Here is a 26,541-nt window from a genome sequence, read left to right on the forward strand (position 1 = left end):
GCCAATCAGGGTGCGGCCCGGCGCTGGGGGCGGGGTCCGTCCCGAGTAGTTTGTGGCGGCAGCCACAGGGGCGCCCCGGGCCCACAGGGACCGCAGGCCCAACAGGAGTCGTTCAAAAGGATCCAGAACTGAAGATGCCTCCCTTTCACTGGATCCGTGTGGAGCCCAGCCCCGGGCGCGGGTGAGAGTGGGTGGGGGGCACGGGGAGGGGGTTCAGGCGGCGGATACGCTGCTGGGGGCCAGGACTCGGTGGAGGGCGGGCTTGGGACCCTGAGTTCCCACGCTGGCTGTACCGCGAGGCGTCCAGCGTGCGCCCCTGGAAGCGCGGTGGCGCTGGGAGCTCAGGTGTATTGCGTCTCCACACACCGGTTCTAACGTCAGCTTTAGAAAGGAGGCCCGCGGGAGAGCTGGGTTTCCTTGACACCATCTTCCTGGGGCCGGAGGGCGAGGGGAAGTTCTGCACGTGCGGCCGCCGGCCCCGCGGGTTCAAGTCACAGCTCCTGGGGCCGTGCTTGCGATTGGGTTTCCAGCTCCTGGGGTAGTTTTCAGGATGTGAAGGCGGAAATCGGGAGGGAGACGGAGGGCCCCAATACCCCGATCCCAGAGCTGTGGCCCCCCGTCCCCAGTGGGCGTTGTCCGGTGCGTGGAGCGGGGCGCGGAGGTTGGTGATGGAGAGGTTGGGCATCAGAGGTGGAGGCCAAGAAGGGCGGACTCCAGACCGCACGGCTCCAGCGGCCCAGCTGACGCCAAAATCCTGGTGGTTCGGGGCTTCCCTGGTGGCGCAGTGGTTGAGAGTCCGCCTGCCGGTGCAGGGGACACGCGTTCGTGTCCCGGTCTGGGAGGATGCCACATGCCACGGAGTGGCTGGGCCCGTGAGCCATGGCCTCTGACCCTGCGCGTCCGGAGCCTGTGCTCCGCAACGGGAGAGGCCACAGCAGTGAGAGGCCCGCGTACCGCAAACAAACAAACAACAACAACAACAAAATGAATGAACGAACCAAACAAAAACAAATACAGAGAACAGAGGAGTGGTTACCAGAAGGGAAGTGGGGGGAGGGCAAAAGAGGTAAAGAGTGTGGTGATGAATGGAATCTAAACTTCTGGTGCTGAGTTTGCTGTAGGGTATAAGAAGTAGAAATATAATGCACATATGATACTTAAATATAAACGTTTTTTGAATTAAAAAAGAGACACAAACGTTTTGTTTCTGAAAACATTTTTGAAGCACTGGAACAGAACAGTGTGTGCGTGGGCAAACACACACACACAGGCAGCTGACAGGACGTGGCAGGGACACTGACAAGTGCAGCAAGGTTCTTATGAAAATGGAGGGGACCCCCCCCTCCCGTCAGACACAGCCTTGTGACCTAGGGAACCCCTTCCTTCATCCCGTGGCATCCGAGTCCCTTCTGGTTTTACTCCCTGCCCCCCGAGGCCGTGGCCCTTCCTTTACTCTGGATAGCTCAGCGAAAAGGAGGTTCAGAGAAAGAACCTCTGGTACGAGGGGCAACGTGGAACGTTGTCTTTAGGGTTTGGTGTTCCAGTCGGCCCTAAATTGAGCCACCCATAACACGTGAGATTATACCCCAGGACTGGTTTACTGATGAAAACATTATTCACTTGGCAACAAGCAATTGAGTGTTATGTTTTGCCTTGACCCAGACAGATCTTCTAGCCCGATAAGCGGTATTTTACATTTGAAGCAGTTATCGTTGTAATTACAGAGATGGCTGCCATTAGAAAGGTGGTATTCTAGGAAGAGTGTCAGAGGCTCCTGCACACTTTGTTCCAGAATCCACAGTTGTAAGCCAAATTGGATTTTTTAAAATTAATTATTATTTATTTATGGCTGTGTTGGGTCTTCATTGCTGCATGCAGGCTTTTCTCTAGTTGCGGCGAGCAGAGGCCACTCTTCGTTGCAGTGCATGGGCTTCTCATTGCAGTGGCTTCTCTTGTGAAGAGAAGGCTCTAGGCGCTCGGGCTTCAATAGTTGTGGCACATGGGCTCAGTAGTTGTGGCTCGTGGGCTCTAGAGCACAGGCTCAGTAGTTGTGGCGCACGGGCTTAGTTGCTCCACGGCATGTGGAATCTTCCTGGACCATGGCTCGAACCCGTGTCTCCTGCGTTGGCAGGCGTATTCTTAACCACTGCGCCACCAGGGAAGTCCCAAATTGGAATTTTTAATGAGTCCCCTTGCCTCTCTGTTTGCTTTTTGGAAGTAACATCATATCAACTTCGGATATCATTTCCTGGTTTGGTTGGAGTCTTCAGAAAACTGGCTTTTATAGTATTTAAGGCTAACTTACTGATTGCTTTGGTGCTTTTGAATCGTTGGCTTAAAGAATGTAGTGGGAAAAAAATCGCAGTCACCAATCACAGGAGCAAAAAGTGTAACTTTATCTTTTCTACAATTAAACTTAATTTTTATCCTGAATCCCATTTCTGTCTAATGGCGGAAAACCTAATTTAGGTAAATTACAGGTTAACTGTGGACAGTTTCATGATCTAGCAGCCATTTTGTGCTTCAGATCAGTTAAATCAGTTGGTAGATTGCAAGAGTGGCCCAATCTCTCCCCCGTCCCGTCAGGAGTGCCCACCCACTCTGACTGTGGCTTTTGAATGTGTGACTTGCTTTGACCAATGGGATCTTAGCAAATGAGAAGCAGTTAGAGGCTCCAGAAGCACTTGCATTGATTAGACTTTGTTGATCTTTTCCTCTGCCGTTAATACTAGGAATGCCTACCCTAGTTTGCTGACCCAGGAGAAGAATGAGACTCTTGGAGCAGAGCTCTCACCCCAGGTGTGACCCAGGCCATCCTAGATCCGTCGGCACAGCTACTGCAGGCGCGTGAGAGGCACGTTTCAGGTGAGCTGTACCCCACGGGCTCCTGAGATGTACACCACCCAGGCTTGTGGTGCTTTGTTATGTAGCATTTTAGTGGTAGTGAATGAATGACCACATGAGGTGGTGGTACCTAGGGGCAGTGTCTGCCCTGCTTGCACTAGCATTCGCGGAGGTATGACGTCTTCCTCTCATGTTTCACTAACGACGTCCATTCCTAATGAGATTCCCTGGCCAGAACTGTCCGTTATCGGTGTCCACCAAGGTGGCCACAGTTCCATGTGGCCTCAGGCTCGTATTGGTCATGGCGATGCCCGTGGCCTTGCCTTCCAGGGCACCGGGAGGGTTGCCGACCTCCACCACCTCCCTGCGGCTGAGAGAGACTGAGGACTATCAACCAGCCTCTCTTCCGCTGCTCCAGGAAAACACCTCGACTCTCCTGGCCCAGTCCTCGGTGGCATGGGTTCTGTTTGTGCGCCGGGCGGCCCTCCCAGAGCTCCAGACAGTTAGGAGGCCCGAGCCCTCTGTCCTCGGATTCCAAAGTCCTGTCTTAGTGACCTGGTGCCGGCCCCCCACTCCCCTTGAGAGGGGTCTGCGTCTCCTCAAGCCTGTGTCGTGTCCCTGTTGTCCTCCCCGCCCCTTCTCCCTGGACATCAGTCCCCTTCTAAGGGCGTCCCCGCACCCGAGCCCCTTCCCCCGCAGCCTGAGCCGTCTTCACGTGGCGTGTGGTCCTCTGACTCGCAGTGCGGTGTTGATGGCAACGCCTCTGACTGGATCCCTTGAGCGCACTTGCCTTCAAGACAGTTATCTCTGTGATGGGATTCAAGAAACGATTTTAATCTGAAAAGCCAAGAACTTGACCCCTCTGCGCCCCAGTGTCTCTGGGTTCTTTCCATTTTCTGGGCGTGTTGTGTTACTGAGCGCGTTGGAACAGGCTGGTAACTTGACTCAACAAGGAAATGTGTGTGAAAGAAACCAGGGTTTATCCTGTCACAAGAATATGATTACATTGACAGTCTTTTCTTGATCTGAGGTGATTGGCCAGTGAGAGTTTGGGGCAAAGTTGATGAAGAGTTTGTGTGGGGAGCGAGGAGAGGTTGTGTGAGCGGGGGCCAGCAGGGTGCTGATTCCCGTCCCAGGGCCGATGCTGCCCTCGGGCCTCGGCGTGAGTCACTTAGCTTCTCACAGCCTCAGCTTCGTCCTCTGGAGCACCGGGTTGGACCAGGTGATCGTTTCGTTCTCTTCCGGCTTGGAAGTCCCGTGATGCTGGGATTCACGCCAAGCACAACCAAGAAGCCAGATTTCTGACCTTGCTGAACTGACCCCCTGTCCTTCTTTAAACTGGCAGCTTTCTCTTCAGTTTCAAAGTCTGATCATTTTCGTAATTATTGTGCAGTAGTTTGACACCGGACCTTGGGTGACAACTGGACCCCATGTAAACATCAGAGGGTAACAGGAAAAAGATCATGGGCTTTGAAGTTAGACCAACCCAGGGTTTACCTTAGGAGGTGTTTAACGGAAAATAACTAATAAAGTCCTGACGGACCATGGCTTCGACCATCTGGACGTTTGCTGCTGACTCAACAGGAGTCTGGAGGTAGGAGGTCCTAAGATTGGTTGGACAGCCCAGCCGTGTCATCCGGGCCCTGGGCACGTGCCAGGCTTCCATTGCATCTTCAGCTGGTTGGCTTTATCCTTATTGCCTCATGGTGCTGAAAAGGCTGCCACAGGCAGACACCTTACCCTCCCACAACATGTCCACCAGCAAGAAGGAGAGGCAGAGGATGCCAAGGGGACCTGTCCTTGAACTGCTCTCTCCTTTCTATCAGGGAGAAAATCTTTGCCAGAAGTTTCTGTTCCCGCCGCTTTCTCTCCCATCTCATTGGCCAGAAGGGGTCCGAGGCTCACCCCATACTAACAGTGGCAAAGGAGGACAGGAGTCTTGTGACCGGCCAAGACCAGTCAGGATGCATCTCTTGGGGCCAGCCAGTTTCCATAAAAGCCAGGTGCCATTAGCACAGAAAAGGGGGCATTAGCTCGTAGGATCTGCCCCCACCCCCACTTTTAAATTTGGGCTCCATTTAATTGTCTGTGTGAGCCTGAACGAATCACTCAGCTTCTCTGAGCCCCATTTTTAGCATCTGAAAATTAGGGAGAAGCCTACTGACTTCACAGGCTGTGGGAGGGACTGAGTCAGACAACGTGGGGAATGGCCCCAGAACACTTGACCGTACCCTGCACGGGCCAGGCACTCGAGCAGTGGTAACCTTGCCCTTCCCGGCAGCGCTCTGGATGGCAGCCGGTGAGGGCAGCTTTGCTGAGCTGTCGATTCCCAGTTCCCAATTTCGATGAACTCCATTTCCAGGACAAGACACGCACGAGCATTGCCAGAGCCAACGCGTTTGGCTCCAGCGTTTACTGCTGTGACACCTGCTGCTCGAACGGGCTCTGTGCTGTTTTGTACATGTTAGTTTTGGACAGTGGCTGCACATTTTGTCTTCGGATTTCTTAGTGGGGAGAGGTAGCATCTGGCAGCATGGCCTCCGACCGCGCGGCGTCTCGAGCAAGCACTGTCGCCGGCTGTGAGCTGGGATCGGACTTCTGTGAAGGGAGAGAAGGGCATCTGTTCAGAGAGGTGTGGCCGCCCCGGGGGAGGCCCCGTCGTCCACATTCCCACAGGGCTGGCTAATGGGCCTCTCCAAACACAAACATGAGGCAGAACTCCAGGGCTTCTGTCCCCTCGCTGCGTACAGCCGGCCCATCAGCCCTCCCTAAAGCCCGCCGTCTTCCCACCATCTCCTTTTGTACAGCCCCAGGCCAGGCCGGCCTCCTGGGTTCCCCACGCAGCGCCAAGTGGTGCTTCAAAGACAGGCCCCACGCAGATCCCCCCAGGCCTGGGCCCTTCCTGTAGCCTCCAGCACAGGTACAGACCGTCCCCGACTTGCGGTGGTTGGACTTAAGATTTTTCAAGTTTATGATGGTGTGAAAGTGATACACACTTGGTAGAAACTGCACTTTGAACTTTGAATTTAGATCTCTTCCCAGGTTAGGGATGTGCGGGACCATCTCTCTCGCGATGCTGGGCAGCGCCAGCAGTCCCGCGGTCACAAGGGTCAACAGCCAATACGCCTGCGGCCACTCTGTACCCGGACACTTTGTTTTTCACTTTCAGTATAGTATTCAGGAAATCACAAGAGATATGCAACACTTTATTGTAAGACAGGCTTTGTGCTAGACGATTTTGCCCCAGCGTAGGCTCATGTAGGTGTTCTGAGCACGTTTAGGGTGGGTGAGGCTGAGCTGTGATGTCCGGTAGGTTTGGTGTATTACACGCATTTCAACCTTTACAGTATTTTCAATTTACAATGGGTTTATCAGATGTGACCCCATCATAAGTCGAGGAAGACCTGTAGAATAAAATCCAGCTCTTTCCTCGGCCCAAGGCCTCATGATCCGGCCCCGTCCACCTCTCAGCCCCTTCCTCACACAGGGCCGGCTTCACAGGCACCACGTCTGCCGTCCCGCCGGTCCCACGCTTCCTTCTTCCTCTGCTGTCGCCGTCTGGAATCCTGAATAATTTGTGAACGAGGGCCCGCGTTTTCATTTTGCACTGGGCCCTGCAGATTGTGTCCTGTCCTCACATCCTCCTGCTGTTGGCCACACTCCAGCTCTCCTGGTCCCTGGAACACCCAGGCTGCTTCTCCTCTGGGGCCTTGGCCGTTTCCCCCGCTCTTTGCAGGGCCCCTGCCTTTTCAGCGGGCGGCCTCAGAGGGGACTCCCGCCCACACTCCCCCCCGCCTGCCCAATATCCACCCACCGCTACACTCCAGGCTCACCCTGTCCCTGCCACACCAGGGTCCTCACACTTCAGACAGCGCCCAGCACAGTGCGAGTACTCGATACACAGGTGCTGCGTGAGTGAAGGACATAGAGCAGCTGTCAGTTCCAGAACTTAGGCTCTGTTTCTGGCCTGAAGGTAGTAACTGTGGGAGTTAAAAAATGTTGCTCACAGAAAGAGTTAACTGCTCTGTGACTTTGATTTGGGACGGGGGTCAGCTGAAGGAGAGAGAGGGAGTGCGGCCGCCCCTTCGGTGGGGCCAGCACTGGCTTCTGCAGAGACGCGATTAACTGAATATTCTGAACACTCAGTGAAGAGCTCTGATGACTTAATAAAATTAGGAACTGAAGTAAAGGACAGTGCCTGGAAGAAGAGCACCTTACACACACACACACGTCTATACACCTACCCATACACACCCCTACACATACACACGTATACACGCATATGCATACACAGATACACACACCCATATACATGCCACACACACACCTATACACATACACACACCTACATACACACCTACATACACAGATACACATACACCCACATACATGCCACACCTATACACATACATGTATACACACATGCATACACATACACCCATACACACACATGCCATACACACACCTATACACATACACATACATTCACAGACACACATACATACACCTACACATATACACCCATACACATACACACACCCATATACAAATATACACACCCCTATATACATATACATACACCCCTACACGCACGTGCGCATACACACATCTACACATATATATACACACACACCCACGTATACATATACATGCACACATATGTACATACACCTACACGCACACACATATGCACATACACACACACAATCTAAGGCAGTGCTTGAAGTCTTTTTTTTTTTTTTTTTTTTTTTTGCGGTACGCGGGCCTCTCACCGTTGTGGCCTCTCCCGTTGCGGAGCACAGGCTCCGGACGCACAGACTCAGCGGCCATGGCTCACGGGCCCAGCCGCCCCGCGGCCTGTAGGATCCTCCCGGACCGGGGCACGAACCCGTGTCCCCTGCATCGGCAGACGGACTCTCAACCACTGCGCCACCAGGGAAGCCCTTGATTATTTTTAAAATCATTTTTCTGGGTCTTTTAAAGATATATATGAAATTTTTATGTTTGCTTTCTCTACCCTACCGCAATTCTTTTCTAAAAACAAGTCCGAGTGTCAATGAACAGACGAACACACAAGCGTGCAGCACTTTACACCCTGAGCTCCTGTCGCGAGCTGACCAAGTTCACTAGGCAAGCTGGGGTTTGGGTTGACCTAGAATAGTCTTCAACCACAGGCTTTTTTTCTTTTTTTTTTTCAGAACCTGCAGTTTTGGTTGTGCCCTCTCTCTGGACACCTGCCCTGTGGTTAAAAGGGCCTTGCACTTTCTATGTCAAGCCTCTGGGCTGTTGAGTGAGAAGCCCTCCAAGGAGCTCTCTGCAGTGTCTGCAGTTTCGCAGACACGTGGGGGTTTCATGCTCTTCCTCAGACAGTCTGGCTGCAAGGAGCCCTGCCTCCTCCCAATGCCTGGGGGGGGGGGGACTTCTGGGCTCCCTAGCGGTACCCCAACCTCTGGAGGACAACTGTTTCCCCTACAAACCTAGTCTTGTCATGCTGGACTTGAGAACGATTCACTGGCCGTCGCGGCCTGTATCTGGTGGCATATGTGGCTGGGTTGGGAGTGAGTCTGTGGGAATTCACATCACGGCTTGTAAAGAGACAGCTCCATGTGGTGGCGCAGGGCCTGGGACCTGGGTCCCGGCTGCCTGGGGCCGAGTCTGGGCTCCTCCTGCACTAGCTGGGTGGCTGACTCGGCCTCTCTTCCTCAACATCCTCACCTGCGGGATAGTAATAAACCTCCCTCACGGGGTTACTATATTTAGAGATAAAAGACTTCAGGTGGGGCCCGTGAGCCGTGGCCGCTGAGCCTGCGCGTCCGGAGCCTGTGCTCCGCAACGGGAGAGGCCGCAGCGGTGAGAGGCCCTTGTACCGCAAAAAAAAAAAAAAAAATCAAGACAAGGATAAAATTAGAATGCGAATGGGCAAGCCGGAGGCCTGCTTAAGGACCGCAGTGGATCCGCACATGCGGCCCGAGATTCCTGAGGGTGGAGTGGGAAGAGGCACCGACCTGCCTCCTGACGGCCACGTGCTTTGCAGGCTCCCTGCTTCCTTCCGCCCTCCGTCTTTCCTGGTCAGAAGTCCTGATTCCTGTCTGCCCTCCCGGGGAGCCTCCCTCCTGCTCTCTCCCTTCCTGCCCTCGATTCCTCGCCCTTCTCTGGGTTTATTTACAGCCGCCTTCTCTTTCTGAAGCTGCCGGAGCTGCACAAATAGGCCGGGCGCCTCGGCCCCAGCCGGGTTTGGAGGCCAGGGTGGAAGGAGGTCTGCGCCTCCAGCCAGCCCGCGTGGGACGGGGCGGAGTGCTGGCCGCTCCCCCAGAGCTCAGGGACTGCTCTGACCTCCCTCGTTACTCCTGGCTCGTTTATAATCAGCTCTTCCATTCTCTTAACCCGAAGCCCTCTCAGAATCACAGTAATTGCCCATGACTGCAGCTGGGTGGTTCATTTATTCTTTCTAATTTGGAGAATCCAAATGGTTTAGCCCCCGTTTTTATTTTAAAAGCTTTAGGGGTTTTGTAAACTTTGGAGGCACTAAAGCCAAAGTGGCCAGACACATGCTCACACAAGTCCAAGCACACGCACCATGGGGCACGCCACGGCACCTGCAGGGCAGACTTTTTGAGTGAGGAGTCGGGGAGGCAGGTAATATGATCTGAGAGACTGGTATGTAAGCTGCACCACCCACACCTACACCGCCAAGGACACCAGCATCACCTCCACCTCCATCAACTGCACCGCCATTACCACCACTTCCATCACTACCACCACCATCTTCACCTCCATTTCCACTACCATCACCACCACCCCTCACCCAGGTGCCTAAAATTCCACCATCGCAGCTTCATTTCTTTGGCTTAATCATTTGCTTTCTTCAGCCATTCTCTTTGAATTACATTAGTGTGAAATAGTGAGGCTCAGACCTGCTTTTCTCAATGACTGAATGTCCCCAGGAGTATGAGCCAGATGCCAAGAGGAGGTCTCTCAAAATAGGAGGGCGGGAAGATGAGTGTGTGTGTGTGTGTGTGTGTGTGTGTGTGTGTGTGCGCCCGCATAAGCATGTCTTATCAGTTTAATAAGTTTGAAAAAAGAAAACGTCTACTGACGCCTCTGCAACAATGTCAGGGCTCATTGTTTATGTTTCGATCTTAACAGAGCAAATCCTAAGTTTCCATCTTAGGGAGCAGATTATAAAAAACTGATTTATCCTGAAGATAAGTGGTTCTCAAACCTTATCAAGCAAGAGAATCACCCAGAGGGCTTGTTCAGACGTAAGACTGAGTCTCCCAGTCAGCAGGCCTGGGGCGCGGCTCTGTGATCTGCATTTCGCACAGGTTCCCAGCGATACTGCGGCTGCCGCAGTTCTGCAACCACGCTTGAGAATCAGTCCAGTAGGTGAAAACACACCCACGCTGTTACGGCACGCGCACACACACACACATACACACACACACCACAAACACAAACTTGCAGAATGCGTCAGCCCTTTCTATGTAGATACTCCTGTCCTGTGTACAGCTTGAAGAATGTGAATAAAAATAAAATACCATGGAGAGCTAAAGACATATTAAGATCATCCAACCAGCTGAGAAGAGTAGTGTTGTAATACGATTGGCCCAGAGATGTGGATGGGAGAACTTACATAGAAAATATGAAGTCTTGAGTAAAAGTAACATAACTTATCCTAGGTTGGGCCGACACAGCAATTTAAGAACAGCCAGCACAGGGAGGCCAAAGGTGGCTGAGCTGACCCCGGAGCAGCGAGGGCCTGAGAGGAGTTCCTGCTCCAGCAAAGAGGGGCCATGAGGGGTGAAGCGCTCCAGGGGCAGCCAGGGAGCAGCGCTACAATATGCCTGCGGCCTGCGCCTGTTTCCGGACTCAACAAATGCCCCCAGGAAGGAGGCCGCCCGCTGAGGCCATGGGAGGCGAGGCCCCAAGTCAGAAGCCTGTTGCCCACCAGCACCGGCGGAGCCCCCTGAGATTCTGGGAGCCTCGTCTACAAAATGCCGATGATCATCTGCGTTTGGCAGGACGGTTGTGAGGGTTAAATGAGATTCTGCGTGCTCCTGTGCTCTGTAGGGTGTAAAATGCTCTTACCACTAAAAGACAAAAATGCAGATGCTATATCCAACTCAAGGGAAGAAGAGACGGCTTAAAGTTTTAAGTAATGTTTGTTCACTTGTGTCAGGCCTGAGACTCGTTTTTTAAAAAGGAGTGAACAGATAAATTTGGGAAAAGAAGGTGTTAGGAGGACTGGGGTCAGGGGTGAAACACCAGCCGCCACCCCAGGCCGAGTCATCTCCCGTCCTGCCTCTTGGCGTCTGGAATGCCGCCTTCTCCTATGTTGTTAGTAGGAAGGATTCTCCATTTTCCAGAGTCTCTGCTAAAAATGCAAATATCCCTGGGAGTGGCACCCTTGAAGCTCTTAAACCCCCAGGCAGCAGCTCCCAGGTCTGCTCCCTCCTGGCGCTGGGACGGCTGGTGAACCTCGCCCCTGGACCACAGGAATATATGAAGCTGTTATTTCAATTCTCCAAACATCCAAGGAGGAAGAAGCAGCCAGAAAATACAGGTCTCAAATTGACCAGGTTTCGGAACCTGAACATTCAGGTGGAAAGGAAGCCCATTTGAAGCCAATGCTAAGGCTTCTAGACACAAAATATGGGCTTGTTCCCAAGAAGCCATTCAAGGATCTCACGATTTCTTGCAACAGCTCCTCCCCTGCCCCACCACACCCCGACATTAACGTCGGTCTTGGGGTGTGGGTCGGAGGGCGTGTGTCCCGAGGGCTCTCTGACTCTGCTGCAGTTGGACACTCCTGGGGAACGTTTGAAAGTCTCAGTGGCCAGACGCCCCCCAAACCAGTTAAATCAGGATCTCCGGGGCGTGACCTTGGCATCAGCATTTTCCAAACGCCCTGGGGGATTCTAGTGAGCACTGAAGTTTGAGAGCCAGCGGCCTAGTCTGGTTTAGGGCGGGAGAAACCTGGGTGGATGTCCTTCTCCCCCGTTGGCTTTGTGGCTTCAGGTAAATCCCCTGGAGTCTGAGAGCCTCAAGAGTGCTCACCTGTAAGGTGGGGCGACTCTTCCGTCACAGGCTCGTGAGTGGTGCAGAGGTGCGTGAAAGAGCCCCAGGCACAGCTGGTGCCTGACACAGGGAGATGCTGCTCTTTGTAAGTTCAGAAACTGGGGCGCGAGGCTTTGAGTGCACCTCAGATGGGGCCCCGTGTCCCACCTGGAAAATGATGCGGTCAGATTAGAAACGTCTCAGGTTCCCTTGAGCTCTAACACCCTGGGAGTCTGCAGTCGAGAGGGGTGAATTGCAGGTGGTCCTGAATAGCTCTGGGAACGTTGCAAACCATGACAATGAGCAAAGCAGGGCTACCAAATTACCTTCCCCTGCACCCGACCCTCCCCCACCTCACTGCTCCGTCCGTCCGCTCGCTCAGGAGACTTCAACCTCTTGCCGCCTTTGTCAGCAGCCCTTTCATGTCCTGGCCGAGTGGACAGGGCCTAGCAGTGACCAGTCAAGGCCATGGCCCCTTGGGTGGGGCTACAGGCCGAGCAAGGCTGCCAGGCTCTTGGGCCCCGAGGAGAGCGTCGAGGACCCTCTGGTCCGGAGCTTGGCACTGTTGACCTTTGGGGTGGCTAATTCTTCACTTCTGGGGGCTGTCCTGTGCTTTGTGGGCTGTTCAGCAGCATATCTGGCCTCTATCCACTAGGTGCCAGCAGCAGCCCCCGAGGTCATGACAAAGACGTCTCCAGACGTTGCCAAAGGTCCCCTGGGGTCAGAATCGTCTCCCCTCACCCCTCGTTGAGAACCACTGATCTGGAGGCCCATCCTTCCCAGCCCAGATGCAGAAAGAAGAATGATGTTCTTTCGTGTGTGGATATAGATTAGTTCTGTGTTTCTCGAATATAGTCACAGGGGAGAGAGGAGGTGCTCTAAAAGCGCAGAATTGTTTCCACTCGAAGGTGGGCGGAGCTGGAGAAAAGGGGCGGGCATGGGGGGGGTGTCTCTTCAAAAGGAGGAACCGAAACCCCAGGCCGCTGCCTCCCAGTAGAGACCTTACCTACCTAGGGCAGTGCCAGCCTTGGAGACAGGTGCCTGTGACGCTCCTGCCCCCCAGAGGTCCCCGGAGGGAGCCCTCGCCGGCTTCGGGGCCCCCGGGTGCGTTTTCAGCTGCGGCCTTCGTGGTGAGATGCTCTCGTGGGTCGCTGAGTGGAAGAGCAGGTTACAGAGGTCCCGAGAGGGTGTGATCCTCACTGGGGAAAAATAATACAGATCTGTCTGCACGCAGAGGGCACGACGTGGCCGTACCGACACCAAGGTGTTAATGTGGTTGTGACGGAGGCTGGGATTTCAGGTTTTCACTTATTTGCTTGTCTGTTTTCTCAGTTTTGTACCTTGAACATTGTAGTTACTGGCAGCAAGGGGGGGAAAAGTCACTCAAAAAAGTAGAGAAGAGGCAAACACTTGGGCAAAGTCACGTCAAACCCACGTCGCCAGAAACACTGCTGGGGTCATAAAAAGGCAGTGAGAGGGCAGGTCTGCCGACCTCCAGCCTTGGCGCCCGCGATGGGTGGGTAGGGGTCGCCCGCAGTGCTGCCTGTCGGAGGAGGGGGACAGAGAGGGAGGCTGCAAATAAGGAATCGGAGCGCGCCGGGGTGGACCGGGTCTGGGTGCAGCCGGGGGCCTGGTCCTGGGGACGCAGACCCTGCACGACGTTGAGGACCGTCGCTGTCGTCGGGATCTGTCAGCTTCGCGGGGGTGGGGGGCCAGAGAGGGGGAGACGTGCGTGACCACGTGGCTGAGGCCGCGCCTCTAGGACGCGGGGTCCGAGGTGTGCCGCGTGGGCCCCGGAGCCCCGATGGCCCGGGGTCAGGGAGTGGAGGCAGAAGGAGGAAAGGAAGCAGCGCTCCGGGACTGAGCTAGCGAGGCTCGGGGACGCGAGCTGGGCTGGGCGCCCGCCGCCCGGATGAGACGAGCCCGAGCCGCGGTCGCCGTGTCCCGAGGTGACGGTCGTAGCTCCTCCGCCCCACTCTGCGCGGGCCGGCCCTGGCCACCGGAAGGGCCGAGTCCCGCGCCGTCGCCCGCCGACGGCGCCGGGGTGTTCCCGCGGCCTGTCCCCGCTCCCGGCCCAGCACAGACCGCGACACGCGGCGGCCGCGGGGCCCGGGCTCGGCTGCCCTCTGCTGGGAGAAGCGAGAAGCGCAGCCTCAGGTTGGGCCCCACCGTCCCGTCCAGCCGGAAATCGACGCCGCCGAGTCCTTGAGAACGCGAACGTGGGAAGACTGGGAAAGGGGCACGTGGTGGGAGTGTAGACGGATCTTAGAAGGAAAGGCCGTCGTGGTGCATCAGGGGAGAGCGGGAGAGGCTGCCCTCTGCGTCCCACCGGGTCCCCGAGATGGGGACATTTGCCCTGCATCTACCGCGTGCACAGTGCTGGCTGCATGGGGGCCGTGGTTGGCAGGGGAGCAGGGCGTGGGCCCAGCTCCTCAGGAACCGGCACATAAGGAGAGGGACAGCCAGGCAAGCGGTAGGGCCACGTGCAGGCCAGTGGGATGGGGGCTGGCGGTGCAGGTGGCTTCAGAGCAGGCTGCGGGACTCATGTGAGTGTGGGGCACACAAGGGCGTTCTATCAGTGTCCTGGGTTGGCTTTGAACAAAGGAAATTTATTCTCTCAGAGAAATTTATACTGGAGGCCAAAAGTCCAAAATCCAGGTGTCGAGAGGGTCACTCCAGTCCCTCGGAAGGCTCCAGGGGAGAATCTGTCCGTGGCCTTTCTCTTAAGTTCTGGGGTTCCCTGAAATCCTCGGCAGCCCTCGACTTGTAGACACATGACTCCAGTCTCTGCCTCCCGTCTGGTCACCTGGCTGTCTTCCTCCACGTGCCTGCGTGCCTTCTCCTCCTCTTTTATAAGGACACCAGTCGATCTGATGAGGTCTGCAGAGTCCCTGTTTCCAAATAAAGGCACCTTCTCAGGTATTGGCTTAGGACTTGGGCGTGCCTTGGGGGGCTGTACATGATTCAACCCGTATCACTCATGTTGGGGTGTGGGCGGGAAAGTCCAGAGGGGAGCTTGGGCTTCACTCCAGAGGCAGAGAGAATGTGGAGAGATCCTGATGACCTAATCTAATCTGAGAGGCGCCAGGCAGGCAGGAGCCAGGATGGAGACAGGCTTCAGGAGGTGGGGCTGTGATTCTGGAGAGGGAGTCGGGGCATTTCTGCTTCCCCTCCTGGGAACTGGACTTGAGGACTGTCTGGGGGTTTAGATCAACCAATATACAGTAGGCAGTGTTTTCTTATTCTCAAAATTATTTTAAAAGCTCCGTTTTTTTTCTAGTTCAAAGAGCGATCCATGGTCACTTAAAAAAAAAAAGTCCGTGCAGAATAGTGTACAGAAGATTATCAAAATCACAGGCACCTCAGCAGCCAGGGATAACTGCATGTAAATAGATGCATATATATGTAAATGGCTGTGATGATGCTGTTCGCGGTGAGAATCATGCCACACGGCCAACCTCTCTGGAGCTGTGACTTTTGCCAGCACTTTATAAATTTAGTTATGTAGATTCTTTTTAAGAAGGCTATTCTTAGCTCAAAATTTGACCCACAATTAGGATCAGTGTTGCCTCTGCAAGGGGCAGTTGCCTTGCTCATGTGGCCCAGAAGATGAGGCAAGTCTCGTCTCCCCAGGTGAGCCCAGGTGGGCTTGGGGGGAGGCCACAGGGAGAGGCAGGAGGCCCAACCAGGGTGAATAACCGGGGTCATCGCCAGAAGAACCAGACTGTGGCGGAGGGAGGGGTCACACCTCAAGTGCAAAGGGCCCAGAGAAGGCGGGAATGTCCTCAGCTAGCTAAAAATTGTCCCCCAATTTTAAGCAATACCTGTTCAGATTTAGGTGAGGTGGTGCAGGCAGTCATTATGCGAAGTATAATGTTTACAAGCCGATTTCCCCGGAAAAGTTCTCAGTTGTGAGTCCAGGATTATAGCAGCCCAGGGTCTTTCACAGAAATAGAAATTTTAAAATGTCTCCATGCATAAAATGTTTTTTGTTGAATTTATCACAGACTCCAAGTCAGGACTTCAGATAAGTCCAGAAATAAGAGAGTGACAGTGGGAAGATTTCAGCAGTATTAATTTTTATAATTTATATCCTGTCCGCTTCTGAAAAGGGTTTTAGGCTGCTTCCAGTGAAAGACATGTGCACAACAGGGTTGCTAAAATGGGACTAGAAAGTTGGAGACTCATTCAGGAGGAGGAGGATGTGAAGGAGATAAACCTACTGTAACGCAAGGTTAAACTTAGTGCCGAGCATCCCGGCAGCTCAACGACGAGGGCCTCTGAGGGAAGGTGACAGGAGGGTCCAGCTCAGCAGCCTGAGGGTAGAGGGGCAGGTTCAGTGCACGGCTGCAAGAGCACCTGGCTTGGATGGGGGGACCTGGACTGCAAAAGGGGACCCACCTGACCCTGGCCTCCTCCCAGGGTCTGTCCTCTCGAGAGAGGCCTGCCCTGCTGGAGTTCACACCCCTGGGCCCGAGGAGCAGCAAGGGGCGGCTAGTGGGACACCAGGTGTCATCTGGTTGTCCACATGTGTGTGCAAGCAAGGTCCTGGCAGTGCAGGGTAGGGCCCAATCTGAGGGAGAGCAAAGGCCACCCTCGGTCAGGCCACGGGCTCTCCCTCCAGTGCATCCTTCACGGTCAAAAGAACCTCCCCCCCCCCCCCCCCCCCCCGTCCCCAGCAAACCGTCAGTGCTTCAAGGAGGGGCTCTCTAATCACCATCGTGTCCCCCCAGCACCTAATGATTGTGCTTAATGATTGTGCTTCAAATGAATGATTGAAAGGAAATGCCGGGACATCCCTAGTGGTCCAGTGGTAAAGAATCCCCCTTCCAATGCAGGGGACGCAGGCAGGTTCATTCCCTGGTTAGGGAACTAAGATCCCACATGCCTCGGGGCAACTAAACCTGCGCATCACAACTACTGAGCTTGTGCGCCTTAACTACAGAGGCCTCGTGCCACAACTAGAATGAAAACCCGCACGCCACAACCAGAGAGAAGCCCGCGCAGCAAAGAAAGATCCCACATGCCGCAACTAAGACCCAACACAGCCAGAAATAAATTAAATAAATACTAAATAAATCTTGAAAATAAAAAGGATATGCCAGTTTCATAATGTCACCAGCTCAGAAAACTCCATGGACTTGCCATTGCTTAGAGGTAAAACCCAGCTTCTCACGGGTCAGCCAAGGCTTTCTACAAAGACTCCCTTCCCTCTCTGCCAGGCCTCCTAGGAGCCCTCCTTCCCCGGCTCCTCTCCACCCAGCTCCGCAGGCTCTCCCCTCTGCCGCTCCCAGGCCGTTCTCTCAGGTCTGCGGGGAAGAACTCTCGTCAAGCTGACGTTTACTGTCACCTTGTCTCCCTGCCCAGGAAACAGCTTGGGGACTGAGCCGGGTCAGACGCGTCCAGTGCCCACTGCTCATTTCTGAACGAACCCCTGTGCGCTTCTGGGGTTCGTGTGCCCCTCCGCGAGGTCAGGGAGTGGAGGTGCGCCTTCCTCCCAGCTGCCTGGACAAGAGTAAGGGTCCTGCCTGGGAAAGTGAACTGGCGGTGACGAGAGAGGGGAGGGTGGCGAGTGGGCCTTGGAGGGTGACAGCCCAGGGGACGGGCGTATTTCTCAAACTCGGGAGAAAGCAGAATCAGGAAGTGTGGAACTCTGGCTTTCACAGAAGCCTGAGAAGGTTGTTTAACAGAGATGCTGTCCTGTGACACCTTTGGTCCCCAGCGCCATCATCGGAGGTAGACACGGAGTAGGGCCGCGGCTCTCAGCCTGTGGTCCCTGCACCTGCGGCGTCAGCGACCCGGGGAACTCGGTAGAAAGGCAGATTCTCGGGCCCCGCCCCAGACCGCTGACTCGAAGCCGTGGGCGGGGCCGGGACCTGTGTTTTCTCAGGTGATGCGGGTGGTTCTCATTCGGGCTGATTGCTGTTTGAGAACCAGGGTCTCGGCAGAGCAGCGAGGTGCAGAAGCGCTCCTTTCCCCACTGGGGTGAACCTGTAGGCCCTGTGCGCCCTCACCTGGGCCACCGAGGCTCCCTCTGTCCCCCCCTTAGATGCCCAGTGGCCTGAGCTCTCAGGGCTGCGCTGGGGTGGAAGGGGGCCCGTCCCCGCAGTATCTGGCTCACCCGCAGGTGTGGCCCCTGAAGCCCAGGCCCGTGGGCCTCCCACCCGCTGGGTGGCGGTTATAAGGTGCGCAGGAGCTGGAGGCCCAGGCCCTGGGAGGAGCCTGCGCGGCGGCAGCGGCGGCGGCGGCGGCGGGGTGAGTAGGGCGGCGTACACGCGAGCGAGTCAGGGCTCACTAGCGTAAATCCACTGCGCCCGCAGCACGGGCCGGGGGTCTCGGGAGCTGGCTGCCGCGTCCAGCATTTCACCCTCCCAGCAGCGGACTTGGGAGTTCTTGTGCCCATTTTAGAGACGGAGACAGCGGGCCTGCGTGGGGCATTTGCCCGAAGTCGTCCCTGCTGGAAGCGGAGGGGCTAGGTTTGGGGTTGAGGCCGGGAGGCTGGAGGAGCCTGGGGAGGGGGGGGGGGGGTCCGGTGGGACGGAGCAGGAAGCGAAGGGACTCAGATCTCCCCTCCCGCCACCAGCGGCCCCTGGAAACCCCTTCCCAGAGGACAGCCCGCCTACCCGGGCGCCGTGTGACTGCGAAGAAAGCTTTAAGGGCTGACCACGGGGCTTGTCATAAAGGGGTTTTAGCTGCGGAGAAAATGTTTATCGGCGCATAGCGGGTGGTGCTGAAGAGACTCTTGGGGGCTGACCGGGAACAAGGACGAGGTTTGGGGCCTGACTACCCAGGCCAGGAAGCAGGGGCGCTGGGCAGAGCTCAGGCCCCCTGCCCGGGGGCCCAGAACGCAGGCCTCCCAAGAGCAGACCAGCCATTGAGAACAAGTCATCTTCAGAGGGAAGAGGGAGGCGGCTGCCAGACTGCTGGCACCATCTACGAAGAGGCAACGGGACTGAGCGGGACACACAGCGTCACAGCATCGCTCGTCCACAGGCCCTTGTTCCGAGAGAGAAAAAGTAAAGGCCGGGGCCGGTGCGCCTGCCGACATGCTGCTCACTCTGTCTCCCCTGGAGAGCTCGGGGCAGGTCCAGGCGCAGAGCGCCCAGAGAAACACGGGGAGTCCTCGAAAGCCCCAGGACTGGGACGCCCCGCCTTGACCTTCTGCCAGCTAGGAGAGTGGGAGGACGTCCCCCAGGTTGGCCTAGATGTTCCTCTGCTTAGGAACAGGATCTTGCTTCTCCAGGTGTTGGAGGAGGATCGGAAGACAAGCAGCTGGAGAAAGTGTAGGCGAGTCAGAAGACCGAGGCCGAGAGGGCGGTGTGCCGGCATCTTCTGGCCACCACGGAAGAAAGCAGAGAGGGACATGGAGAGGAGGGGGCGGCTCAGGGGGTGCGCGTGGGCTGCCCCGCAGCAACGGCTGCTGCTGGACTGGAGGCGCTTCGTGTTTAGCGGATGCACCTGAAGTTAGTTGCCAGGTGATTTGAGGAATGCTTTCCGGGGCAGACCAAACACACGCGGCACTCAGAGCTCCCCACCTCCCGGGACGCCACTTAGCTCAGGGATGCTGCCGTCTAGAGAAGGCGCTGTCTCTGGCCCGCCGTGTCACTGACCACCACTGGATGTGACGTGGTCGGCGCAGCTCTTGGGCTGCTGAGCAGCTACTATGAGCGGGTGATTTAGAAGTTTGGAGCCGCAGAGGATAGTCGTTGCCCCCGGTCAGGACAGTTCAGGGCCGTTAAGACTGTCGGCCTGTCGTGTATTTGAGAGAGCTGTTTTTAATTTCAGTTCTTAAACCAGGCACGGGGTGTGGCATTACACACGGATGCCAGAAGGGATGATATTAACCCGCCGGCCCGAACTTTTCTAATAACTCCTGCGCCTCCCGGCACACACAGCCCAGGAAAACCAGCCGACCCGCGCCTTTGTCATGCTGGGTAATTAACGTGTGCTCACAATGATTTAGCGACTAGCCAAAGAGTCAGATGTACTGCCGAAGCTTACATCAAAGGCACAAATTGGGTAGATTAGGTAGAATTATATTAGGTCCACAGGGAAGTGGGTGGTGGGTTGGTCTCTGCCTGATTTCTTCAGTGAACAGCGCTGCGCCCGGGTGACCGAGCCCAAGGTGTTCTGTGCCCTTCCTGCTCTCAGCGCTCTGAGAACTTCAACTCAGGGGCTCTGGCTACAGAATAAAACTCCACCCCAGAGAGGAGGAAGGAGCCTTATTTCTAGATGGCATTGCCAACAAATGGGAAGAGAGTGAGGTTTCTAAAGTGAAGTGAGAAGTGGCAGGGATTTTTTTTTTTTTTTTTTTGAGGTCATTTGTTTTCAGGGAGAATGCTTCCCATTCATACCTCTGGGTCCCTGACCAGGTGCTACACAGCGAGAATTGGCCAGACATGAGGACATCCTGAGTAATACTTGTTCTTCCAGATCTTCTCTGTTCCTGCTTGGCAACTCAGAGCTGGTGAATGCATTAGGATCTTGCTTTAAATTTTTAATTTTTGGACTATCTAGTCATAGGACTGGGAGTTAGAAACCCCAGCAGGGGCCCAGGGCTCACTTCAGAAACTAATTTTTATCATTCTGATCTGCTTTTATTCTCCCGTGTGTTGGTGGCTGAGGTAGATGTGGTCTGCATGGATGAGAAGGCAAGTGTCAGTTTCTCCAGGAGCTGGATGTGTGGTCCTGGACTTGTGGACCCTCTTCCCAGTGAGGAAGCCCCTGCCCCCACTTTCTTCTCTCCCTTCTCCATCTGGTCCTCCCTCTGCCCTCCCTCCCCCTCCCTTCCTTCCTTCTTTCTCTCCATCCCTTCCCATTCCCTCCCATCTCCTTTTCCTTTCTCCCTCTTTCTCTCACTTCCTCCTTCCCTCCCTCCCTCCCTATATTTACTAAGGGCTTAATCCTGAACCTGAAGAAACTACACAAGGATGAATATCTGCTTCCTTGTCAGGGATGCAGGTGTTTCTCTAAGGCATCACCTGACCCTGTGTTTTAACCCAGCCCTTCCCTGCTCCTTCAATAGTATTGAAAAGTTAAAGCAAATGCACTCCTGAGAAGAATCTGGATTCCACCCCCAACTCAGTATTCGTAGACATATCAGAGACGTCAAATTTGGACACCACGGGAATTGAAGAGGCACAGGGAAAACTGGGATTTGTTGGGTCGGAGCCCCATCCTGCAGGCTGAAGTGCCGTCCATCTCCAGCTCTGCAGGAGCCTGAATAAGGCTCAGGGAACCCGTCTCCCTGCGTTCTTGGCCACCATAGGAGAGCCTGTCTCATCACTTACTATGTCGAAGAAAAGTCTCCCTTTAAACAGGGAGTTGGAAGACTTGATAAAGTGCTGTTTCCACAGATACTGTACTACAGTCGTGCGTAATAAGAATCTATGAAAAGAGAACCAGGGCTGGCGTAAGAGCAAGCTCAGAGGAAAGGGTTTCCTCAATCGTTCTTATTTTTTAACAAGGTCTTATTTTAGCTTTGCGTGAGATTGACTACTAGCATTTTCTTAGTTTTGTAAACTCTGTCCCAGCTGAAGGATCTGTAGCTAGCTGTGGCCACTGCGGACTGAAGGGAGGTAGAAGGATACAGGTAAAGGTGGTGATGGGGGCCGTGACCGTCCGCCCCTGGTAAGTGCCCAGCTCGTCCAGATGAGAATGTCCACCTTTTGGGCTTCGCTCACAGTAGGAAGCGAAGGGAAACAGAGCCTCCAACAGGGACAGTTGGAGAAGACAACCAGTAGTAATAAAGTAAAAATAAACACCCTCCCATCACCCCGGTTGGCAGAGTCAAGGGACTCTGCAGAGCTTAGCACAGCTCCGTAGAGAGCGTCAAATGCAAGCTTTTATGCTCAACTTTGTCCACTTGCTCTTTGCAGGCAGCGGGCCCTCGTGCTGGAGTTCCAGGCAGCCCCCTCGCTGTGTCCTGTGGCGTTTTCTGTTGGGCTGCAGACCTACACTCCCACTCTAAGCCCGGGACGTCAGGGGCAGTGTGAGGATGAATTTCTGGAGCGTTTTCAGGTAAGCAGGTAGAAGGTGTTCTATAAATGTGCCAAGCTTGCTTGGTTTGCCTAATTTAGATTCTTAGGGGAGTCCATTAAGACTGGCTCGTACCCTTCTGTCATTAACATTTATATGGAATCTTGTTTTCTTTGTTTTTTACTATGGTTTTGTTTTCTTTTTTAGTAAGTGATCTTGCCTCACCAAAGGCAAAAGGCCTCACCTAGCTTATGTAAGAAATATAAATTAAGGTCCTGAATCACTCCACTAGTACTTGGGCAGAAAAGTTGAACTCTGCGTACTTCTTGATAACTGTGCTACTATAATTTTCTCCAAAACTGAGTAATCTGCCGTCAGACAAAATCTGCTAACAGCCTCACTCATTGTTACAAGATTAATATCACTGCTTGCCGGAGATGCTTCCTTTCCTCTTCTAGACTCACAAAAGCACAGCCTTTGATAATTAATCCTGATAACACCAACACAGAAACCCAGATCCTTGACATATAACTCAGTGACTCGGCAGAAAGGAAAAACATCTCACTTGCACTTGATAAAGTTCCATAAAAATGTGTATTTTGCTAACTTTCATGAGAAATTTAACGATTTGGAGAAATTTTATATTTTCCCTGGCTGATTTTCATTTGTACTTAAATGTTTGTTTTAAAGAAGATACAGAACCAAACCTAGGAGAGATTAAATTTTGCCCCAAGTGAAATTGCTAAATTCAGTGGATTTTAATTACCTTTGTCCCCATGGGCTTTCCCCACCCCCCTTCATTTCTCTTACCTTCCTCTTAGGTTACAAGGATTAATTTGCAAGCTGAGTCCCACACTATCCGTGAGACTAAGCAGAATGTACGACAGGCGAGGTGATGAGGTGCCCCCTTTGGACCGAGCAGCTGAGGCAGGTTTTTTCTCCAGCGTCAGCCTGTGTCAGTGCGATGGAGGGAGGGTCACCTGCGGTCACACCTCGGCTCTGCGGGGCCTGGGCAGCGGCTCGCTGTCTCTCCCGTCATTAGGATCCTTGTTTCTTGTAGAGACAGGCCGCAGGGCGTCTTGTGCCCTATTTTTCATTCCCAGTTTGTTCAGAAACCGTATTTTCTTAAGTCTGAAAACAGCAGCCGCCCATGGATACGTTTTTACAGGGCAGCAAGAACCTACCAGAATAGGCGTTTGTTTTTCCCCTTGAATGAATCCTGAGGCCCTGGAAGTCGCCCCCTGCCCACCACGGTCTCTCTATATACTCCACGCTGCTTTCTCCAACAGCTTGGCGCCGAGACTCTAAAGCTTAACGCTGAGCCAGTGTAAGCGGCGTTCTTATGGGAGCCGCCTTAATGGCGGCTTACGCGTGAAGTGGGAACGGCGTGCTGCCCACCCTCTAAACAATTTCTAGTGCTCAGCCTCCATGAAATGGACTGCTTATGGCAAGATAATGTCTGCTCTGTTCCTTTTTAAGTCTGTGAAAAATGTCATCCTGGTTGATAGGGTGATTAAAACTCTTTATGGTCCAGGAGATAAATGTGATTGTGTTTGCCATGCTCTACCCAAGATGAAGACAGAGAAGGAGGCAAACTTGAGATTCCATAACATTTCCCCTCTTCCATATCCAGGAACGTTCAGAACTCAGTACACAGATGGTACTTCACATAAAGAGTAACATTATCTGTTAAACACTTTTCCTTTCCATTAACCAGTTTAACAATATGCCTCTGGTATAAAAGGAATAGACAAATGACATCTTCTGATATCTGAGTTCTGACTGTAGAAAAAAATCACTTTAGTCAGTCATATTGCTTGTTTTTCTTTTAACTTTCATCTTTGTTACTTCATTTTGGCTTTTAAAATGCAACTGGAGCCTATGCTTGGTACCGGTTCTAGGGAATCTGTCCCCATCAACCTTTCCTCAGCAGGTGATTCACCATCATTACTATGGGAGTCGTTGTGTCCGTCCCCCCACCCCCCTATCCCTTAAGGACAACAGACGCATATGGGAAGGGTTTTGTAAACCTTAGGCATGTCACACAAACATGCACTCAAACATTCCTTCCTTTAGGCTTCCAGGTGGGTGGTGGCACACCCACCACCCACCTAGACTCAGACTCATAATAGGGACAAAAACCTGTTCAGTTTTCCTCCCGATTTCCTTCCTTCATTGCATTCAAAGACTAGAGCTATTTTATTAGCAGAGATTTAGTTAAAAATGAAAGGTGGGTGAAGTTATTTTGCTACTCCACATACCCTGAGATAAATTTCACAATCCTTTTCTTTTAGTCTTGGATTTTAAACAGGTTACATAGGAATCCCAGGTGCTGATTACACCTGTTTAATTAACAATACAGCAATTTTAACAGGGTAACACAGTCCAGAGAAAAATGTTACATTAGGCAGTTGACATTTCATTTAAAATTTTTTCTTAAAACTAAAAGGTTTCATTTTAACAGATAAAGTTCAAATGTACTTTTTTAAACTGATTGATTGTTAATTAGAGCCTAAGCAATTATAGAGAAAATACACAATGATATTCAACCAGAGGTTAATTTTCTGGTCATACTGACATGTTAAAATACTTTTCTTAAAATTTTAATTTACCTGAGACTCAGTTCTCAGGTATCTTTTTGGTTAAAAATATTTGTTAAGATAGGTGATAATTGGACTATTTTTATATTGACAACTGAAATAAAGCTATAAACTGTCAGTCAGTGTTTCGGGACCCAGAACCAACTTGTCAAAAAAGTACATTTTATACCCATAATATCGTTATTTTCACATGATTATCCTTTCAAGTTATCATAATCTGTTACTGGCTTCTTGTCTAAGAATTTACAGGGCCTAAGGTGAGGCTGTCAGGTAAATGACTGGCATATACAAATCAAAGACTGTGTTCAGGACAAGAGAGCCACACCCACTGCCTGATGGACAGGATTCACCCATTAACCCGTCACTTTGGAGTCTGCCTAACAGGAGCAAGTCCTCCGAGTTCTGACAGCCACATACGGACAAGAAAGGCTGCTAAAACTTATTTAATTAGACTTAGAGGTACTACTGCTGTTAGGAGTCTGTTTATAAAGATTTTCCATCATACGTTATAATTTTGTTTTTCAGGTAAAAAACTTGGTTTCAACTGTTACAGTCATAGAAGTATTTCCCCTGGGATTTCCTCCACATAGAGAAGGTACCCATATAATTATTTTTAAATAGTCTTCCTAACTTTAGGAAAACTTTGCCCTCCCTCCAACACCCCCCACCCCCATATGAACATAACCAAATCAGTTGTAATAAAGTACAGCACACAGAAATGACTGTCGGCCTCCTACAGGGACACTGAATGCCATCCATCCCACAGCGTCACTCAACAATCTGCATGTGTTCCTTAGGAGAAATCCGTCGAGCCCCTTTGCTGGTGTGACATCTCCAAAGCCAGCTTTTCCCGTAACAATCGTTCTGGACGCCACCCACCATGCTCATCTCATTTGGATTTCAATGCTTCCTCCCATTCAACAGCCGATTCAGAGTTCTTGGGAATTGCTGGAAATATTGATTGCATTTTACTTCGAAAGTCTTTTATCTGAAAGATGAAAAAAAATCAGTCATCAGATGTTAAAAGATGGGGAAAAGAGCCAAAGCAATGAGAGACGTACCCCGTTGCTGACCGACTGATACATCATTGCTGTGGATACCGGGCGAAGGAAGACCAACAAAAGGTAAAGACTGTTCTCGCTGCCTTGAAAGACAATGAGACGTACCTCTTGTCTTTTTCCAAGTATAAGTCTACTGGGCCTTAAATAACATAAAACTCCACTGTAAATCTGGAAGGCAACATGCTCTAAATCGTCAGCCCTGACATTTATTTCCTACCAGGAGAATGGTATGTGTTGTTGGCCTTCATATATAAAGATGCAGCTGAGAATGGGATTTCTATCTAAGTAAACATACTGAAGCCATTCAGACTTAAAGAATTTGGGGGCCAGAGGGAAGGAGTGGGGAGAAGTAACTTAGTAGGGGGTAAATAAAGAAGGAATCAATGGCAGATAGAGTAGAATGTTTTTATCAGCAGAGGGTGGTTTGGAATCCGAGAGTCAGAGCAGGAGGTTGGAAGATCCTGACATGCAGTGTCAGCTCCACCTAAGTGCGCACCGCCCTGAGCGAGGGGAACACTAAGTTATGGGAGGTGGATAATCTTTACCTTAGATAATACTAGATCCACACTCTTGATTCATTCTTTTCACTGAGATGGTCCTGTTCTGAAGGTAGTATTTCAGAAGCGCTACAGCACAGCACTGCAGCGTTCTCATCAGCCACATCCCAGCCATTATTTCCCAAGGACACAGATCTCCTCAGTCAGATTGTGAAGCACCCTGAACTCACAGCAAAACGTGAGTCATTCTTGGAGTGATGTTTGAGAGTCGGCTAGTATTTTTTCTTTTTTATCTTGATGCTTACTTATTTCAACTTGAAGCTGAATCCTTGTAGTGTTTCCAAATTCAGGTGGTGCATCCTGTTGGGACTTGTAAATTCCTAGTCATTTGTTCCAGTCATTGTAGCACCATTTTAGCACAGACCCTGGTATCAGGTACACCCCTCTGTTCAAAGCCCAACTCCACTGCTTGGGAAATCTGCTTATTCTAAGGGGTAGTTTCCA

At 52.6% G+C, this 26,541-nt stretch overlaps 1 protein-coding gene and 1 long non-coding RNA gene across 5 annotated transcripts in view; one reads left to right on the forward strand and one right to left on the reverse strand.

Moving 5' to 3' along the window:
• On the forward strand, window positions 1–25,405 carry LOC307195363. The gene is made up of 5 exons (XR_013830817.1): window positions 1–181; window positions 2,733–2,865; window positions 21,780–21,921; window positions 25,005–25,074; window positions 25,277–25,405. It is a non-coding gene; the product is annotated as an uncharacterized lncRNA (long non-coding RNA).
• Window positions 25,329–26,541, reverse strand: part of TMEM242 (transmembrane protein 242) — an 84,416-nt gene continuing 83,203 nt past the window's right edge. For 3 of the 4 annotated variants that reach the window (XM_079939448.1, XM_079939447.1, XM_079939446.1), the window contains one exon: window positions 25,329–25,467. In XM_079939448.1, the coding sequence (XP_079795574.1) occupies window positions 25,369–25,467 (99 nt within the window). In that variant the 3' untranslated portion in view covers window positions 25,329–25,368. The remainder of the gene's footprint in view (window positions 25,468–26,541) is intronic. The other variant, XR_013830810.1, reaches the window with a different exon arrangement.

This window comes from Stenella coeruleoalba (assembly GCF_951394435.1).
Source record: "Stenella coeruleoalba genome assembly, chromosome: 12".
In the NCBI taxonomy this organism is placed as follows: domain Eukaryota; kingdom Metazoa; phylum Chordata; class Mammalia; order Artiodactyla; family Delphinidae; genus Stenella; species Stenella coeruleoalba.